The sequence below is a fragment of the Mytilus galloprovincialis genome, chromosome 11 (assembly GCF_965363235.1).
Source record: "Mytilus galloprovincialis chromosome 11, xbMytGall1.hap1.1, whole genome shotgun sequence".
NCBI classification, from domain to species: Eukaryota; Metazoa; Mollusca; class Bivalvia; order Mytilida; family Mytilidae; genus Mytilus; species Mytilus galloprovincialis.
Genome location: NC_134848.1, coordinates 54,272,547 through 54,293,956, shown reverse-complemented (window position 1 = coordinate 54,293,956; position 21,410 = coordinate 54,272,547). Strand labels below are relative to the sequence as shown.

The window sequence follows — 21,410 nt, the reverse complement described above, 5'->3', positions numbered from 1 at the left end:
TCTTTGGCCTCCCAGTTTCAACTTCTCAGATAATCATGAAGAAAACACCCAAAATGATCAAACTACTCAAATTTATTTGATAAAAAATTCCAACATGAAGTTTGAAATATGTAATTACATCAATTTTACATCGACGGAACTTAAGAATTACCTCGACTTAACCGATAATTCGAATCATCCGAGTTCGACTCATCAGAGGTTAAAATGCATTGATCAAACGGGAATTATGCCGGGACCGAGAACTTACTTCGACTCATCCGAGTTTTCGACACAACCAAGTTCGACACAACGAGGTTCGACTGTATTAAAAAAATATTCAAATGTGAAATAACTAAAATTTGAACATTTGTCAGTTAAAGGATTAGAGCATAAATATTTTTATTTTAAAGTGTATCTGTACACTGTTATTATCCTACATTAGGAACCTAAAAAGATGACTGATTGACTAATTAATTATTCTATGGCCTTTTCATGCCAATATCTAATCCTAATCTATGGAAATGTACAACAATTCATCTAAATACCAGAATAACTTACCTTGCCAAGCTGTTGAAGTTAAATGTTAGAGTTCAGAGGTCACACACACAGCAGAAAAAGATACAAATTAATAAGAATTAGATTAGGTTAAATATAGAAGATAAAATCATAACAAAGAGTTAAAGAAGCTGTCATTTTCATCAACCTTTTTCGAAAAACCCTGATTTTTTTTTTCTGTTTTCTTTTTGCAGCAATTTTTAATTGTTCTCTTGGCTCAATTTTTGCCAATGATTTCATATATTCAAAAGATTAATTGATAAAAAAAAAAGGAATATGGGATCACATTTTTTACAAAATTTAATCTAAAAAAATTAGAATAAAAACAAAATCTAAAACAAAATCAAAAAACAAAAAACAAAAAAGAATAGTAAAAAAACAGGAGAAGGATGGATCGATGAATAAACAAGATTTTTTGTTTTCATATCTTCCAAAATATATATGGAGAGAGTTAGATCCTTTGGAACATTTTTTTGTAAAAAAATATGCTAGGAAACAAAAAACATTTGTTTTTATTTTACAGAAAAAAAACTAGAAAATGTAACAGCCTTTCAGATTTGATATTTAATTTAAAGAAATTACAATTGTTGCTCAATATATATGCCAGAAGATTTGGTAAGAGTGCCAATGAGACATCAAAGTCACAATTTATATATAGTTTTCATTTTTTAAATTTAAAATAACAGCTTCTTCTCAGTATTAAAAGATACAGTGACAGAAATGTTATTTGTGAATTTTTTTTCAGGACCTTGGAAAAAACCCATTTGATTTGCATATATAAAGAACATTTGTTAAAAGAATAGGCAACACAGTTCTGCTAAGTATGATAGCTGGACTCCATAAATAAACATAGTTTCCAAATGTCAAGCCAGCCACCATTATAATTATATCATTTAAAAGTCATGCTGTTAATACACCTCAAATATATTGCCCCCCTTTTATTCAGCGAAGTTTTTTGTAGACAGGAGACAAACAATTTGCCTTAGAATAAGATGTGATGTCATGGTTACATGACTGTCATGCCAAACTAAAAAAAAACCTACCAAATATTTCAGGATATTGGAAAAAAATCTCCTTATTTAAATAAAAGATTTCAAAAGGTGACATTGTTGCCATGCAGAAAATTAAGCATTTCAGAATATGAAAACCAAATTCTTTTCATTTCAGATATTTGTAGATAATACAAATTAAAAGAATATTCTTATATATTCTGAATAACGAACAAATATTTAAATATTTGTGATTCAATCCAAAGTATAATTTCAGAGAAAAGTGAAATATTTTGGAATTCATGAATGGCAGACATTAACCAGACATCATACCTTTTAGACTGTGTATTATTTATCATCTTAATTCAAGTATTTCATCATTTCGTCTAATTTAAAAAAAAAAAAAATAATCATTTTTTGTCAAGAAAATTCAAAAAAGAAAGAAATGTCTGAAAGTTACTAAAATGAAATACTCAAATTGTGTTAGAAACATGTGGTAACAAGTTAATGGAAATTATAACAAGTATGGACATAATAATAAATAATGATGTTCATCCTCCCTCATGTGACAACCAACCTACCACTTAATGCAGATGCTGAAAATCATTAAATACAATATTTATTGGAAATCATGTGCATATCTTGTTCCTATAGTATAGATTCTCTTTCATAAATTTAATTCTGTATGACTGAATTTATTGGCAACTTGTTGAACTTTCTTCATTGCTTTAAGAGACATGTGACAATATCTGTATCCAATCAAATAATAAATTGCAAAGATGAGAATACAAGAGATAAAAGTAAAGATAATTTATATAAGTCAAGTGATGCATGTCCATCCAAATGTCTTTTTTAGTTGTAGTAAAAATTGAACTGCCAGTATCAGAACCTGTATCTAACATGCTGCTGTGTAGGTATCTTTTATGGTCTCCTAAAGAATGTTGTGTAACATAGATATAGCCAGACAAAAAAACATTCAACAAATCCATCCTTGTGTGTTATGTCCAGAAAATACACAATATAATAATTTAAATAGTTTGGTTTTATTACAATGTAGCACAGCCAGTATTAAAAAAACAACAACCTTAAATGAATATTTATTTCTGTTCATAGTGTGTATTTCTAGATGAATTTCTACACATTTAAAAATCACCTAGGAAATATCTGTAGAGATGCTGCAAGTTCAAAGACTCATAGACCACTGGCTGAGAGATGGTTGACCATGATTTTTAAACTGCATAGTCTAATTCTAATCATCAATTACACTATCACAAAATTTACACATCCTAATATTTAGTTGTTCTATTTTTCTAATAAAATCAAGAAAATAAACCAAATAAAAAAGAAAGCTAGCCTCTATAAAACCTCCTATACGATTACAAAATAAATCTTATAAACCAAAACTTAAAATGTTTAAGAAAAGAAGTATCCCTTTTAAATGAACTACTAAGGGAAGCAACTCTTTACCTTGTTTTTCTCCTGCTGGAGCTGGTGGTCTATCAAACAATGCCATGGTAACGGAACTAAAGTATAAAGCATTGACGTACCCTCCTACATCTCCCCACACCAACATGGCCTCATTCACATTGTTTGGGTTGGACCTAAAAAGTAAACAAGCCTAAATATGTTAGACATCTTCCAAACAACATGGCCCTATTTTCATTCTTCAGGTTAGAGCTAAGTGAACATTCATGAGTATAAATAATACTAACCATTGACCACTGTTATTAATTGTTAATTGTTTAATGTCTAGCGGCAAATTTATCATGCATGTTCAGGACATTTGACAAACTTTAACCTTTTTCTATAATGTATTTATCTGCACTGCTGATGCAACATAATATAATAAGTAACACAACGGGTGCCACATGTGGAGCAGGATCTGCTTACCCTTCTGGAGCACCTGAGATCACCCCCGTTTTTGTTGGGGTTTGTGTTACTTAGTCTTTAGCTTTCTATGTTTTGTCTTCTGTACTATTATTTGTCTGTTTGTCTTTTTATTATTAGCCATGGCGTTGTCAGTTTATTTTCAGTCTATGAGTTAGACTGTCCCTCTAGTATCTTTCGTCTCTCTTTTAAAAGAGTATCAAGAACTTCATTCATATCTGAATATCAACAACAAGGATTGAAAATCAGCCATTTTTGCATTTTTTTAAGTTTTCCCTTAAGTTCGAAAGTCAAATGCAAGTTTTGTAAACTGGAAATTTTTTATTAAGAACTTTTTTCTCATCCTATTTCCTGATTAAGGTGGTACCCAACACTTTAACTAAAATTAATTTGGCTAGTTTAATTTTCTTAAAATTTTGACAAAGTATTTACTTTTACCCTTTGACAAATATATAAAAATTTCAAAAAAAATGAACCAACCGTTTAATCAGAAATATTACACTGGTTATATAGCAGTTTGACAAACACTAATTTTGATCATTGAGAAGCTTAATATTCCCTTAACAACACAACGTCATTAAAACTTTCTGCTGATTTTACAGAGCTATCTCCCTGTAGTGTTAGGTACCACCTTAATACAAAGAAATGAAAAATATTCCCTTGAGTTAATTTGATATTGTAAGAAGATTCAAAATCAAGTACAAGAAATGCTTGAAAACAAAACATTATGAAAAGATTTGGTCCTAGAAATTGTGAACAAAACCAAAACCAAACAACACATACAGTATTACCCTATTACTTAACAGATGGATGTTTTTGGAACTTCTAAATGATATTAACAGATCTCAAATACTTTTTAAATTTTCCAATTAGAAGAACCAGGAGTCGCTTTAACATACCTTCTATTTCATATCAGTTATGAGGATTTTCAATGGCTAGCATCTATGGAAATTCTGTCCTGCTTATGCTTTTGTTAATTAAACATATATATGGTAACACATTTAACTCTTTGTAAATATACAATCAGGTCATGTCTTATATTAATACTTACCAGTAGTCCAGACTTAGTGGTGTGTGATGTAAATTCTGTATTTTATACTGTGGACTGAACTCCATCTTGGTACTCATGTCATAAATGGCTGAAATAAAAACCATTTTTTCAATAAGTTTAATATTTATGAAAAGCACAAGAACATGCTTTCTTAGACTGTATATGAGGTTTTTTTTTACACTTAATCCATTGGAGGTTCATTGATTGGTAAATAACTGATTCAGTTTGAGAGAAAATGATTTTCCTTATTTAATGGACTATGAACTGGCTTCAGTAGCTTGTACTCTCAGATCAGTGCTTTTGAATAATTTTTCCTTTTTATAATTTGATTTTTGTGCAAAATACCAATCTGATGAGTTGAGTTCTTTTCAACTGATTTTTACAGTTTGCTCTGGTGTTGTGTTGTTATACCACTTTCCCACGTTACTTTCCCCCGTTAGTGGAGGGTCGAGCACTCACAAACATACAAAAGCTTCCTATAATCTTTATGTGTAAGTATATACCAGAATCCTTTGTTCCGGCAGTTTTTGTCAACCGCTATCTGCCATTCTTTTCTTTTCATTGGTATAGCATAAAACAGGCCCATAGTTTTTCTGATATTCACATGTTGTGATACAAAGGATGCTTTTTGTTTTGCTCATTGTTAAAGGCTGTAGGATAAAAGAGATTGTCCAGGTCTTTTCCTTCAAAATGCAATCTCTTTATAATGATAAATAGTAAGTGTGAATATTTCTTTCCTCCAGAACTTACCTATTTCTTTACTTGTGAAGGACAGAGCAATTTTATTGATATTTTGTAAAATGACAAAATCTGTAACCCACAAATCTCTTGTTTTACAGGAATCTGTCTGTGTTTTAATGGCCCTCTGAGCTTTCAGATCTTGTCCCCACATTGATATGGTTCCCTCCTTAAAAATAATTAGAAAAAAAGAAACAAAATATAAGATATTTTTCTTTAAGTGTAAATTATAGGCACATTGTTTCCTTTTTGAATTGATTCACATTATGCAATTGTGATGCTTTTATATCTTTCTATACCATTAGGATTTTCTCATTGTTGAGGGTCTGGATTGGGGGTCTGTTATTCTGTAAACATTTAATTTTCACCCCTTTTTTCTCTAATCTTCAAAAAATTAGACCATGCATTTCTCTAATCTTTATTTTTTTGCTCGTTATTCTCTAATCTTGATTTTTTAAGGGCATTATTCTTTAATCATTTAACCCCATCGAAACCCTCATTGTTGAAAGCTGTAAAATGACATAGATTTTAACAACAACCACCCTTGGGCTCCACTTGATTGTCTTCTCATTGGTAATCATACCAAATCTCCTTATCTTTACATACTGAGGGTTTATCATTATTCATTGGGTTTCAATTTCTAAAATTTCCTAAGTAAAGAATAACCATGAATTTAAATAATAGATAAATGTATAAATTTCATAAAAGTGTGTATGTATGTCAATGTATATTTGCTCTGCATCACAAAAGTTTCTCTAGAAACTTTGTTATAGACAACATCATACCTGTTGGAGCAAATACTCTATACCATTTATTCCATTAGAAACATATACTGGAATAATTTATTCCATTAGAAACATATACTGGAATAATCTATTCTGTTAGAAACATATACTGGAATAATCTATTCTGTTAAAAACATATACTGGAATAATTTATTCCATTACAAACATTTACTGGAATAATTTATTCTGTTAGAAACATATACTGGAATAATTTATTCCATTACAAACATTTACTGGAATAATTAATTCCATTAGAAACATATACTGGAATAATTTATTCCATTAGAAACATATACTGGAATAATTTATTCCTTTAGAAACATATACTGGAATAATCAATGTTTTTTTCCCATTTTGAACTTGTATAATGAAGGAACAGCTACTTTGTAACATGCAGACTAAGACAAATATAAGAGATCAAATATCTACACATCTGTTTTTTTTTCATCAACCAAAAAAAATTAGTACAAATGTATCAAAGAATCTGAAGTATTTCGACAAATACTACTAGAATAGTTGAATAGTGTCCAAAGTACATGGATGCCCCACTTGCACTATCCTTTTCCATGTTCCATGAACTGTAAAAATTGGGTAATAATCTAATTTGGCATTAAAATTAGAAAGATTATACTATAGGGAACATATGTACTAAGTTTCAAGTTGATTAGACTTTAATTTCATCAAAAACTACCTTGACCAAAAACTTTAACCTGAACGGACGGACGGACGAACGGAGCCACAGACCAGAAAACATAATGCCCCTCTACTATCATAGGTGGGGCATAAATATGTAGTGTCTTATTCATGTTATTGGCAGGGACTTTTTACAATGTTATTCACAAATATTTTTTTCTATTATCAGCTTCTTACCTTACTAATAGCCACATATCTGTTATTATTCTTTATACAGGAAACTCTCTGGATAATATCCTTGTGAGGACTAAAATAAAATGAAAGGTCATCAAAAACTATGACATCATGAAAAAAAATACTGACAGAGTAGTCAAAATCTGTCTAGGAATTTGAACCGTGTCTGTCTCATTTTGAAAATTTAAAAACTTGAAAAAAGCATCATATGATTTTATTTGATTTTTTGTGTTTACATGCCACTTTTAAGCACCGCTTTTGGGCTATTTCATAGCAGCCAGTTTTTATTGGTGGAGGAAGTGAGAGTGCCTGGAGAAAACAACTGACCTTCGATAGAAAAATTGACAATCCTAGTCAAATAAGATTCGATTCCAGTGCACCTGCACAAGCAGGGTCCGAAATAACAACATCTGTGTTCACTGGATAGTGATTACAGTAATAGAACTACTTAGATAACTTGGCAATATTTGTTTAAAATAAAAGATCTATCTTTTATTTACCTCTGGAATGTTTTCAGGTCTTTCCATTGAGGAACTTGTGTGGACTTGACTTTATCATCCCTCTCTGTAAACTCTAACAACATGTGTGAGGCTAACTTGTCCCAATCCACTGTCCCTTCTCTGGCCACATCAATCTTGTCAAACAGCTCTCCATACTGTGTTCAGAAAGAAAACATAAAAATACAAGTTTTTCTAATGCTGATTTAATGTCACATAAAGTTACGGTTATTTAATTATCAGCCCATACATGAATAATGATCCAGCAACTTATCATAAAAAGATTCACATCTTAATTTGTTATTGACTTTTGGATATTCCTTGAGGAATATTGAATTGAGTTACAAAGAAATGCAGTGTTGATATTGGAGTAAGTTCCCTTTACAGAATTTTTGATACAATTAATATTTTCTATGAAAAGTTTAAAGTAGAAATGATAGGCAACTTTTGATATATATCAGTACTTGCATGTAAACAAAATACAAAATGTATTTATAGAATAAGATGATCGTTGGTCATCTCAACAAGGTTAATTTTATTGCTTGAGCCGGTATGGCGAAAGTGAGAAGAGCAATTGAGTTGAGTTGACCAATCATAATCTGTTTATCACTATTTTACCTATGATGACATTGCTCATTTCAATGACAATGTCCTTAGTTTCTAGCGATAATTTTGCATATCACTTTAATGTGCTGGGAAAGGAAATTTCATAAAACAGCAATAACAAAAATTATTACTTATGGCTTTATGCTTTCCTTAAACAAATCAGCTTTGCATGATTTTTTAAAGGCTACTGGTATTTAAAAAACTTTCTTTTATGTTAAGTTTGTGAGTAAGAGCCCCGGTTTACACATCAATAACCTCTAGAAAAATTGTGTTTAATCCTTATAATTCTTCAACCAAATAATTGAGATTTTTAATTAACATTTTTTTGTGTAAACGCTACTGTAATAACCATCAAATGCACAGTGTACATGTGGTAGCTAAGGAGTTGTCTGCTATATTGACTTTCTAAAATCCATAAATTTTCGAAAAATGCAACGGAATTTAAAATAAAACAGCACCTACCTCCAAAACCTCATTTTAATGAGATACTATCAGAATTTGAAGCGTTCAAGTAACGAAATAATCTTTCCAATGAAAGTTTTCATTCGTATGACGTCGTGATTTGCCATGACGTAAATTCGCCAAATCATTCATGAAATTTCGTGGAATTTATCTTAATCTAAATTTTACACATTTTCGAAGCTTCAGTGCATTTTTTTTTTTTTTGGGGCGGTTAATTATGCACTGAAATATGCACAACTGTTATGCATTTGTTTTTAATCTCAATTTGCTGAAAATCCCGGAATCCCAGCAAACTTGTGTATCGCGCATGAATAGATTACGAAAGTAGTTTCGGAAACATGGTTTATCGAAGTGTAAACTAAGAGAATAATTCTAATTGACCAATCCAATGTAAGTATTTATAGATATGCAAATCATATAAGAATTATATATATATATATATAAGTACGTCTGAGTCAGTGACAACTCTACAACAGATGTATCCATCGGATCGCCATCATGGGTTCGAATCCCGGCGAGGGAAGAACCAAAAATTTGCGAAAGCAAATTTACAGATCCAACATTGTTGGGTTGATGTTTAGACGAGTTGTATATATATATATATATATATATATAAACCTAAATAACCTGAATAAGACTACTCCTCTATGATGGCTACATTAACACTTGAAAGCCTTGTCAATGCAAAATAGGCAATATATCATTAGCTATGGATCTCGATAATATTGAAAAAGCCAGCTGATTGGCTCTCCCTCCAAGAAAGCAAGGGAGGCACCAATCAAAATCTAGGTTTTTGTGATGTGCTTAGCTTTTATTAGAATTCTGGCCATTACTAGTGAGCAAAATCAATTCCAGGGAGGTCCTGAATTATACCTGGGTAATCACCTGAAAATTTTCAACACTAATAAATGTTTAAGGAGGACAAACATTTTTTTAAAATGATTCTATTTTTATTTCTATACTGGTTACCTCTTCCTTTGTTCCTTTGTCCAACAAAATGGATAAAGCATCACAGAACTGTTCCCTGTCCAATATTAACTTTCCTTCCTGTGTCCCATCACCACCAGTCTAAAATTGAAAAAAAAATGTTATAACTTCAACTTCATTATTTTGAAATATTATTCAAATAAATAAATTCTAAAAAGGTTTATTATTGGCAAAACACTTAAAATATTAAAATATGATAAACACAGTAACATTCTAATTATAAACTGGACAATTGCTTTTTTTTTGGTATTTACAAACATTTTATATCAAATTCTAATACAGCAGCGTTTGCAACATTCATTTTGATTGGATAACGTCACTTTTTTTACATGGCATCAAATGTCAGAAATTATCAAAATGCTGAAAATTATATATATATTTGTGAAAATTAAGAATACAGATAGAAAGTTTAAGAATTTTTAGATTTCCGATGAATTATTTGACAAATTAGAATAATTCTGAACTCTACAAAATTGATAATAAATGTCTGATGAAGAAGGGTTAGCCATGTATGCTTGACTAAGGAGTGTAAGTTAGCTCATACTTCAAAATATCAGTGAAACTAACTCTAACCTTAAATCTTCTGATTCTTTATTTTTTATCATACACTTCTTATTAATTTTCCAGAATAAAAAAATAATCCATATTTAAATAATTTCTTGTTATAATATATTAGTAAGTAAAGATCCTAGAAGTGAAAGATGAAATTCAGAAATTGTGGATTCTACATATAACTATATAGTGTTTTCTATCACCATTTGTATATCAACACCAAAGACCTGGCCACCTGCCAAACTGGAATATGTCTGGAGGGGTTCTTTTCTTGTTTAATATTAAGATAATATTTGATTAAAGTATCATGCAGACAGCTTAAAATGTATAAATTTTGAATCTGTTATACTAGGTTATCAAGGTTTAGTTTTAATCATATATGTATTAAATAGTAGATCTATATTATATTTATTCTGAGTAATACATGTAATACTTATAGATTATCGTTGATCATCTCAACGAGATTGATTTTCTCGCTTGAGCTGGTACAGCGAAAGTGAGAAAAGCAATCGAGTTGAGATGACCAATGATAATCTGTTTATCGCTATTTTACCTATGACGACGTTGTCAATTTCATGTCAATTTCGTTAGCAACGCCACGTGGCCTCCTTAGTTTCTAGCGATAATTTTTCCATCTCAAGCGAGAAGCATGATATGAAAATTATCACAAAAAAAGATCAAAAGAAAAATGCACAAAATAGAGATAAATATAGTAATTTCATAATGAATTTTAATTTTGTGTGTACATGTATCTAAATGAAAAAAAACCTCTAATTTTAATATCGAAAAAAAAAACCCCAAAAAAATAGTTTAACTGACCAAAAAAAATCCAAATAAAAACCAGGACATCACAAATCAAAGCCAGGATGACACAAATATTTTCATGTCTACAAGATATTATATTTTTTTCTACCATGATAATAATAATATCCTATTACAATATATATTTATTAAACTGTTATTCTAAAGATAGTACAATAGAAGATGAATGTTGTGACACTACATATAACTAAATAGTGTTGTCCATCACCTACAATCTTACCACACTCTGAAAATCCTCAAAGTCATATTGAGAATGTGTTCCTCCTATTGACTGAAATCATTAGTAAAATACATGTACATATAAAATCATTTGAAATAAAATTACATACAATTTTACAGGCAGTAAAACATACAATAGACAGTTTATAATTTGCATCATAATATAAATACAGCCACTTATCACTCTTCAATACATCTAACCATCAAATTACTAGCAACAATAAAGCCAACAAACAGTTACAAATTAAAATTCAATTGTAGTTTTAACAATTGTAGCTAATTTCACTCTACACATATGATGGTCTTAATGGCAATAAAACTTAAAAATCAAATTGTAACTCCATTGTCATTCTCTTCTTTTGAAAAATATAATATTTTCATAAAATAATAAATTTTAGGTAATATTTTTTAACTGTTTATTGAAACATTTTGATTGGTTTAAAATAATAAAAGATATATTCTAATAATTTTTGAATTTGATTATGACATTTAATTTAGAACAATATAACCATTTCATTCCTGGAATGATACTTTCAAACTTTTTTTCTTCTTAAAATTGCTGACTGGCAAAATGTATTTACAATATCGATACAGCTGAAACACCTTCCTACCTTGAATATGTAGTATATCTTTAAAACAATACCAGTGATTGAAATTAGTATAAATATATATGATGAACCCATAAACATACAGTAGAATGAGACAACACTCCAGTGCATATACATTGTAGGTCATTAACCTCAATATCTTTTTACTAACAAGGCAACCAAAACTTAAAATATTGGATTCATATATTTGAGATAAGGGAGATAACTATTTTCCATCAGTAATGTGTCTTTTAATAGACCGTTTCATCTAAACTTTTTAAGTATTCCTGTGATACAGAATAAAAAATTCTGTGTAAATAAGAAGCTTAGACTATATAAATTTAGGAAAATAGTTAACAAAAACATATCAGTGAATTTTAGAGAGTTATGTCCCTTCTCCTAGAACAGTCTATTTTAAAAAAAATACTTATGACTATTCACTGCATATAAAATCTTGTGAGAACCTGCATTTCAACACGGGTGCTCCCTTCACCATATTGAGTCAATAAACTGTCTCATCATTTAACTTGGTGCCATTTAACCATTTCTAGTTTTTGCCTCTGTGTTAAACTACATGTACATGTAGCCTTAAAGATAAATCTTAATTGAGGTGTGCATGTGGGTTTTACCAGAGTGAAGGGAAATTCTGCCATGTATTCTCAGGCTTCTTAATAGTGTAAACCAAGTTTAACTGTATTTTGTGAGCAATTTATTCAAGAAAATGAGAAAAATCAGTGTCACCAAAATAATTCTCCTGAAAGGGCTAATTGGGATCTGTTATAGGGTTGTTGTCTCATTGTTTTTTATCTGACTTTTATCATGTTAAACAGTGAGTCCCCTCACTATCTGTCTCAAATTCAGAGTCAAACTTTGATTATATGATTTAACCCCAGATAAGTTTCCCTTAAAAAGAACAAATATGCTATTATGGAATACTTCAATTATTCTATAAAGTATCTTACTATTTTTGAGACAAATTGCAACATAAATCTTGTGCTAAATTCTGCAGATTGTGATCATACAATTGCAACCTTACTGATTATATACCCATGATTGATGTTGTGTTCAAATAATCAACAACAATTTACCCAAGAGCTAAGAGTTTCTATGACAGGTAGTTCCTGAGAAGCAGTCCACGCTTCAACAGCCTCCCAATCAAAACCAGAAATATACAGTACCTAGAAAGTCAACTGTTTATTTATTGATTGTCTCAGAATAGGACCAAATTTCAATCTGTCAATTTATAAGTAATTCGTAGGATACCAATTTTTATGAATTTCATAATAAAAGCAGATGCATGAATTTAAATGTTTAACTTTTTCTTTTGGTTTGTATGGAGATTTCGACAAAACCAAAAATTTAAATATGGATGAACATTTAATTTTTTCTCAGTCAAAAAAAAATTCAGGTATCAACGCAAATGAATGAATCCATAGTAAACTAAATTTAAACTTGGTTTCAAAAATCATAAGTTCAAAACAAGCAGTTAAAGATGTATTAGGCAAAATATGTGAAACAATGACATAGGTTTTTCAATGAAGTGGAAGAAAAAATATATTAGTTTTTCTTAAAACAGTTTAGATGAAGAAAAAAAAATGGCAAACTTTGATAAAGTTTAAAAAAAAATGTGTCCATTGACTCAGCCTGCCAACCAAGATGGCTGACATTGCTAAAAATAGAACATTAGAATAAAGTTAAAGAACAATAACTCTGGCCTTACCATAAAACCTCTTTGTAACTTGTTGAGGTCTTTCATCGTCAACCTATTCTCCAGCTTATCCATCGACAACGTTTTCCTGAAAATGTAACGATATAAGTTTAAACACTTATAAATTACAACCTTAATGTATCTTTATTTATCTGTTAATTCTATATTAATGTGTAATGAATTACTTGAACATATTTTTATAACTTCAAAGGTCTTATATAACTTTAGATGTTTATTAGGTTAAGAAGAAATGATGTTATCTTTATACATCAAATAAATATCTACCATCTAATTCTTTGATACACAAGAGAAAAAGCATAAAACATTTCCTATTTTAAATAAAGACTAAAGAGTTTTGCTGTTTAATAATTGAAGATTTCTTGTTATTTAATATGGATCCATTTGTTTATTTTTTAGTTATAACCAGCTCTGCAAATCAGGCCATTAGAAAACAAGAGTGCACACGCTGAAATGTATCGCCTTCTAAACTAATCATTGATTTTATGTTGATAGTAAGTATAAAGCTAAGCTTTATTACAACTGTCATATAAACTTAACATTAACCAAGATAACTAAACAAAGACCAATGAACCTTGAAAATGAGGTCAAGGTCAGATGAACCATGCCAGGCAGACATGTACAGCTAACAATGCTTCTATACAACATATTATATAGTTGACCCATTACTTATAGTTTAAGAAAAATAGACCAAAACGCAAAATCTTAACACTGTGCAATGAACCGTGAAAATGAGGTCAAGGTCAAATAAAACCTGTGTGACTGACATGAAGATCATAAAATATTTCCATACACCAAATATAGTTGACCTATGGCATATAGTATTAGATAAAAAGACCAAAACTCAAAAACTTAACTTTGACCACTGAACCATGAAAATGAGGTCAAGGTCACATGACATCTGCCCACTAGACATGTACACCTTACAATCATTCCATACAACAAATATAGTAAACCTATTGCATATAGTATGAGAAAAACAGACCAAAACACAAAAAATTAACTATAACCACTGAACCATGAAAATGAGGTCAAGGTCAGATGAAACCTGCCAGTTGGACATGTACACCTTACAGTCCTGCCATACACCGAATATACTAGCCCTATTGCTTATAGTATCTGAGATATAGACTTGACCACCAAAACTTAACCTTGTTCACTGATCCATGAAATGAGGTCGAGGTCAAGTGAGAACTATCTGACAGATATGAGGACCTTGCAAGGTACGCACATATCAAATATAGTTATCCTATTACTTATAATAAGAGAGAATTCAACTTTACAAAAAATTTGAACTTTTTTTTCAAGTGGTCACTGAACCTTGAAAATGAGGTCAAGGACATTGGACATGTGACTGACGGAAACTTCGTAACATGAAGCATCTATATATACAAAGTATGAAGCATCCAGGTCTTCCACCTTCTTAAATATAAAGCTTTTAAGAAGTGAGCTAACGCCGCCGCCGTAGCTTCCACAGCCGGATCACTATCCCTATGTCGAGCTTTCTACAACAAAAGTTGCAGGCTCGACAAAAATCTATGCAGTTAATAATAATGTTTGTAAGCCATGTAAATGAGAAAAAGTTTAAATGTTTGATATATAACTATTTCTCCTAAATTTTATTTAAACTTAGAATAAGCACGAAAAAATTATCGATAACTATACATTCATTTGTCTAAATCACTAAATATATAGAAATACACCTCTAAAAATAAGAAGTCACTACAAAATGTTAATACTAATAATAAGAAGTCTGTTAGTTAACCACCTTAACCATACATTCCAGAGGAGATTACTAGAAGGTATTTCTTAGATCTAGAGAAGGCTATTCCTAAGATAAAGGTTTTTTCTTAGTTTTCATTCAAGAATTTGCTTTCTTTTCCCAACTGCTTTGCACTTGGAGGATAATTTCTTCATTATTTGGGACCTTTAAAGATGACATTAAATATTATCTGTCATGTAATGTATAAAATAGTTTTATTTTGTATAAAAATATTTTATTTGGCGCCAGCAAACATTTCAAACCCGGCAGCAACATTCTGTGTGTCTGTCTAAAGTCAGGAGATTGTAATTCAGTGGTTATCGTTTTGCTGCTGTGCATCATATTTGTTTTTTTTGTTTATTGCTTTCTCCATAAATCAGGCCGTTATTTTCCATTTTATTTGATTTACATTTGTCATTTCCGGGCCATTTACAGTTTATCACACAGTACAGATTTTGTTTATTGGTGAAGGCAGTGTGGTGAGCCAACATTAACTTCTATGTCATGTGGTCTCTGGTGGAAAATTGTTTCATTGGCAATAATACCACAACTGCTTATTTTGTGGGTCTCATAGGAGTCTAAGCGTGACGTGGGATTGCCGATTTTTTGTAAGCGTGACACGTGAAAGTCAAATTATTGTGTCGTGAAAATGGGAAATGAGGTCTTGCGGGACCTGGGAAATGACAAAAAAATGAGAATTGCTTACGTACATAGTGTAAGCGGGATACGGGAATCTGACAAAACAGAAATCAGGATCCGGGATCGGAACCCCCCAATAAGACCCCCTATTTTTAAATATACCATAATTAAATTTTGCACTGATGTACATACTGTGGATTCATTATTATTTTTTGGATTCCAATTTTCGTGGGTCTCTTTGGTACAGGAGAACAATGAATTCAAATGTTCAAGAAAAAACATTTTTTCAATAGGCTTTGTAAATTGTAAATTGTATGCAGAGATTGGAAAAACCACAAATCTTAATCACCACAAATATGCAAGTTTTCACCAATCCACACAAAAATTGATACCACGAAAATAAATGAGTATATAGTGTACTGAATTGCAGGATAATTAATTGATTTGCTGATATATATGCTTCACAAAAAAAAAACCAATCTAACTATAATGAGTATTTATAACTATAACCATCTGTATAAGGATACCAAAAATATAAAGAAATTAAAAATTTTACTAATTAATTAGCTGAAAATCTTTGCAAGACATGTTATCTACAAGTAAAATATAATAATCAATAATAGTTATCAAAGGTACCAGGATTATAATTTAATATGCCAGACGCGCGTTTCGTCTACATAAGACACATCAGTGGCGCTTAGATCAAAATAGTTTTACAGCCAAACAAGGACAAAGTTGAAGAGCATTGAAGACCCAAAATTCCAAAAAGTTGTGCCAAATAAGACTAAGTCATCTTTACCTGGGATAAGAAAATCATTATTTAAAAAATAAAAATCAAAGTTTTGTAAATAGGAAATTATAAAATTGACCATATAATTGATATTCATGTCAACACCGAAGTGCTGACTACTGGGCTGGTGATACCCTCTGGAACCAAACGTCCACCAGTAGTAGCATCGACCCAGTCTTGGCAAAAGATTGTCTGATCATATATGACATGCAAGACGGAACATTTTACTCTCTTATAAATATGAAAATTTCATCGGAGAAATATTCAGATAAAATCTCTAACAGAATTTGTACTTTTAAACAAAAACATGAAACTTGAAAATATCTTCAGCTAATAGAACCCATAAACCCACTATAATATATATATAGAAAATAAAATATAATTATAAGTATAAATTTTATGAAAAATATATATGTATGAAAAATATATGTGACATCATCGTGGAAGATATATATCATTATGAGTGCATTTTCTCACCACTCATCTGGCTCCTTTTTTTGTTTCTTTGGTTTAGGTTTCCGTTTTGGTTTAATTATTGTTTCTGTTGCATCACTTACAACACTACATAAAGTAGAAACTTTTATGTTAGCATTAAGTCAATTAAGATATATCTACTTCTACAAAATACTACCATATGTATTTTAGTCAATATCACTGGAGGGGGGCCTCATCATACCATTTCAGGTAAACGAGTCTGGCTTTGATCTTAAACCCACCCCATTTATATATTTCCCATTTATCAGACATACATAATTACAAAAACTTAATTTGATGTAAACTGTATGGGACCATTCAATTATAAATAAAATGGATGGATGAGTTGTTGTATGCCACTTTCAGCACTCTTGCATTATTTCATGTGGTCAGTTTTTATTTGTGGAGGAAGCCAGACAGTCCAGGGAAAACCACCAACCTTTGCTTAAAAAACTAGTTAATCAAGATTTGGAGTCCACCACAACTGGCAGGTGTAAGATGAGAACTCACTGTCACGGAATAGAAGTTCCTTCATAATATAAGTTCCAAAAGGAAAATATATTATGAAATATTATTTCCACAGGAATAAATATTACAGTATATATATCATGTATATGTTCCTAATGGAATAAATGGTATAGAATATTTGTTCCAACAGAAAAAGATATTATGACAATGTTTGGAACAAAGTATCCATTGGAACTTCTGTTAGGCCGAACAAATATACGTTGACAATTGGACACAGCCCGCTGAACTAATTTTGGAATGCATTCTTACCACACTGCACAGAATACCACATAACACTTAAAATATACACAGAACTATAACATTTAACATGTTACAACATCTTGAATGGCGCAGTCTCTCTGACAGAAGAAAAGACTCCAGATTGGTAATGCTCTACAAAATTGAACACGAAAAGGTTGCAATCCCTAAACAAAATAAATTAATTCCACAAAAAAGACAAACAAGACATACAAATTCGAACAGCTTCCAAATTCCATCCTGCAAAACACAGTACAGAAAAGAGTCATATTTTCCAAGAACTATCACCGACTGGAACAAACTACCGGACAACATTGTAAATTGCACTTCAGTCGACTCTTTCAAATCTTCAATTTCAAAGCATCAATATTAACTCAATTACAACATCTTACTTTATTATACAAGACATTTTATATTTTTAATTTTTCCTATTTTTTAAAAATTGTACATTTTTCCAATCTATGTCTTGTTGTAAGTTTCCTCCTGTGACATAATCTTCAATTTGTTGAAGGCGGTCACTATATGGTAGAATAGAATAGAATAGAATAACATTATGCTCCCCTCAGATATTGGACCGCATTATTTTAGTTCTATAGTTATGTATAACACTCACATATTATCTTGTGTACCAGTGTCAACGTATATTTGTTCCGCCTAACAGAAGTTCCAATGGATACTTAATTTTGTTATAAACATTGTCATCAGAGATCTCCATGGCCTGTTTAACGATGGCGCCCCGCCATCGTTCAAATGTCTTGCGCCATCGTCAAATGCCTCGCCCCATCGTTAAATTGTCTTGCGCCATCGTTAAATTGTCTTCCGCCATCGTTCAAAACTTCATCATTTTTTGTAGCCCGACGCCATTTTTTTTTATCAATTATAATCAAATGCATGTAATTGCATAACCCTTAGGCTTTTTATGTTATAATCCAACACAGTTATAACGCCTGAGGGATATCCGGATTAAGATCGCTAATCACTTAATTGTACCTGAGCTTGTACAGGTAGATCAACAAACCAGACAGGAGAATACTATCTGAGGATAGACGATCCATTTGTCGAATTAATCAACTAAGTTTCAGCAAATGATTATGATAATTTAGATTAAATAAATAAATTAATAATCCAGTTACAAAGAAAACAGTTTAACAAGTCGAACACGTGCTTTATTTTGACTTACGCAATCAGCATCCCCCTTTTTTAAGAAGTACAAAATAAGACGCAAAACAGTAAATATTATTTAATCACAAATAACTCGAGTACCGGGTACTGCTGTTACGATAATTTAGAATGACTTTAAAAGTTTAAAAGTAAAAACTTATAAATATTTCCTGTAAAGAAATATCGTATCGTAAGTCCGAATTCATTTCGTATATTACAATCAAATTAATTGATACATCCGCGTTTCCGGTTTCTATTCAAACTCGAAAGATGCATGTTGCACAGCATCAATTTGTCAGATAAAGTCATTAAAAACCTTTTCATTTTCTTTACAAATCTCTTTAACCTTTTACATAACCCGTACGAATCGTTTTGTTGTTGCTGCAAATCAGCCATACCGGTAATGGGTTCTGAATTTGACAGTGTCTATGAAAAATAAGCTCCACATCATATGATTTTGAACCCCCATAACAATTACCAAAAAAACAAGAAATCTACATGGGGACCTTCATGACAGCTTTTGGTCATTCTCGAATAAGGGGGGACCATGAAGACTTGGCATTTGAATGGTTAAAAACGGCAATAAATGAACATATTGATACTTCTAATTCTATAATGAAAATTCAAATAAATATAATTTAAATAAGCAATGAATTATTAGCATGTTCACCATTCCTTGTATGGAGGGAAAAAATACTTCCGATCACGCTACACTCACTGTACAGCGTAGACACGGTTTGTAATGGTGAAAGTTCCTCCATGGTTCAATTTTCATCCATGGAGATCCCTGGTCATACTATCTTTTTCTGTTGGAACAAATATTCTATACCATTTATTCCGTTAGGAACATATACTGTAATATTTATTCCTGTGGAAATAATATTCCAGAATATATTTTCCTTTTGAAACTTATATTATGAAGGAACTTCTATTCATGACACCATGAGGTAAACATGAAGGTTTAAATTGGTACTTTGACGCAGTCACAGACCTGCAATGTTGTAGGTGTGTTTTTTGTAAATTAAATAGGGTACCTGCTACTAACACAAGTAACTTTACCTACTGTCACGTTATTTAAATCATAGTATTATTGTCAATATTGATTATATAATTGGTTGTTTACCTTTCATTTTTTTCTGGTGTTTTAGGATTTTTCGATTGCTCAATTGATTTGCCAATTGATTCATTTCTGACTGAACTTGACGTCGACATTTTCTTTCAAAATTCTGATTAAATAACTATGCTATATTCGTTATAAGTCGCATTCTTGCAAATCATTTGATAATTGTCATCAGTGGTTTAAATCCGCGGCCATATTGTTAACCAAGTTGCCATGCAGGTGCTTTATATAATTTACGGATTTCTACGTGTGAAACGAACTACGCAACTTTTCAACGACGATTAAAATTCAGTTTGAATAGTTATTCGGTTTAGAAGAAAATTGACTCGGTAACTTTCATACCAAGATTAGCATAACTATGCTTTATATCATTGATTGCACGAAAATTAAAATATTGTTGGAAAATGACCATGAAACTGAAAAACTGGAGATATAATGCACCTCAGTGAAACGAATTCGAACAACTCCAACAAAAGTCAACTCTGACCAGCTATTAAAGACAACTCGGGTCAGTATCTGTATCTGTCTTAAGAAATCCCTCCTTAAAAGTACACTTCGTTGTAAATAAGTTTTTCAAGAAGTCTATAGATCTATACACTTGCCGTTTGGGAATATGAGAGATAAAAATAAATAAATATACGCCCAGTTGCAGGCCTCGCGGACAATAACGCTTGTCCGATTGTCCTGTACCAGAGGGAAAAAAGGTCGGACAAGTAAAAGCTGGATCAAGCTTGTACGTCGGGACAAGTACAATTATTCTGCAGAAAATAAATTTAATCCAACTTTGATGAACAAAGTATTTTATTATAAACAAAAACAAGAAAACAAATATTAATTTGACATGTTTCTGTATTCTGTTTATTCAAATGCAAAACCTTTTTCTTCAACATGTTTACTTGCAATCGATAATTTTTAACTGGTTCTTTGTCAGGTACTTTTTAACAGGTCACCTCGAAAGATTCAGCTCCAATTGTTTAAGAGACAGTTTGGCACCGTAGGAGACATATTTAGTAGACATGATTGATAGACAGTTTGACAAGGCAGGAGACATTTTGGGACCAAGACAAATCTGTACCTCATTTTGCTACCTTATTCTGTTCCTTATAATAAATACCATACCGGTAATTTTTTTTCACAAAAATATTTTTTTTTATTTACCATAAAATTCACAAAATCATATTTGATCATAAGTAGAAAAAAAACATTACTTGCAATATGGTGACCTATAGTTGTTAATTTGAAATTTTCTGTGTCATTTGGTCTTTTGCAGAGAGTTGTCTCATTGGCAATCAGACCTTATGATGGCTTATCTTCTTTTTATTGATTGCATTTGAATAAACTTTTTTTTAACTTAAAAAAAATAAATAAACAGAATACAAATCCAATGAGT

The 21,410-nt window shown here is 31.0% G+C and overlaps 1 protein-coding gene across 5 annotated transcripts in view; it reads right to left on the bottom strand.

Moving 5' to 3' along the window:
• Nucleotides 1–20,244, bottom strand: part of LOC143052383 (cilia- and flagella-associated protein 337-like) — a 49,009-nt gene extending 28,765 nt beyond the window's left edge. The window contains exons 1-11 of one of the 5 annotated variants that reach the window (XM_076225389.1): nt 20,024–20,244; nt 16,978–17,061; nt 13,304–13,379; nt 10,998–11,048; nt 9,386–9,484; nt 7,352–7,506; nt 6,855–6,924; nt 5,212–5,368; nt 4,462–4,549; nt 2,991–3,124; nt 2,105–2,119 (exon numbers count right to left, since the gene is read on the bottom strand). In XM_076225389.1, coding sequence (XP_076081504.1) covers nt 2,105–2,119; nt 2,991–3,124; nt 4,462–4,549; nt 5,212–5,368; nt 6,855–6,924; nt 7,352–7,506; nt 9,386–9,484; nt 10,998–11,048; nt 13,304–13,379; nt 16,978–17,061; nt 20,024–20,112 — 1,018 coding nt within the window. In that variant the 5' untranslated portion in view covers nt 20,113–20,244. The remainder of the gene's footprint in view (nt 1–2,104; nt 2,120–2,990; nt 3,125–4,461; nt 4,550–5,211; nt 5,369–6,854; nt 6,925–7,351; nt 7,507–9,385; nt 9,485–10,997; nt 11,049–13,303; nt 13,380–16,977; nt 17,062–20,023) is intronic. The other 4 variants (XM_076225390.1, XM_076225391.1, XM_076225393.1 and 1 more) reach the window with 4 other exon arrangements.
• Nucleotides 20,245–21,410: the final 1,166 nt, after the last annotated feature.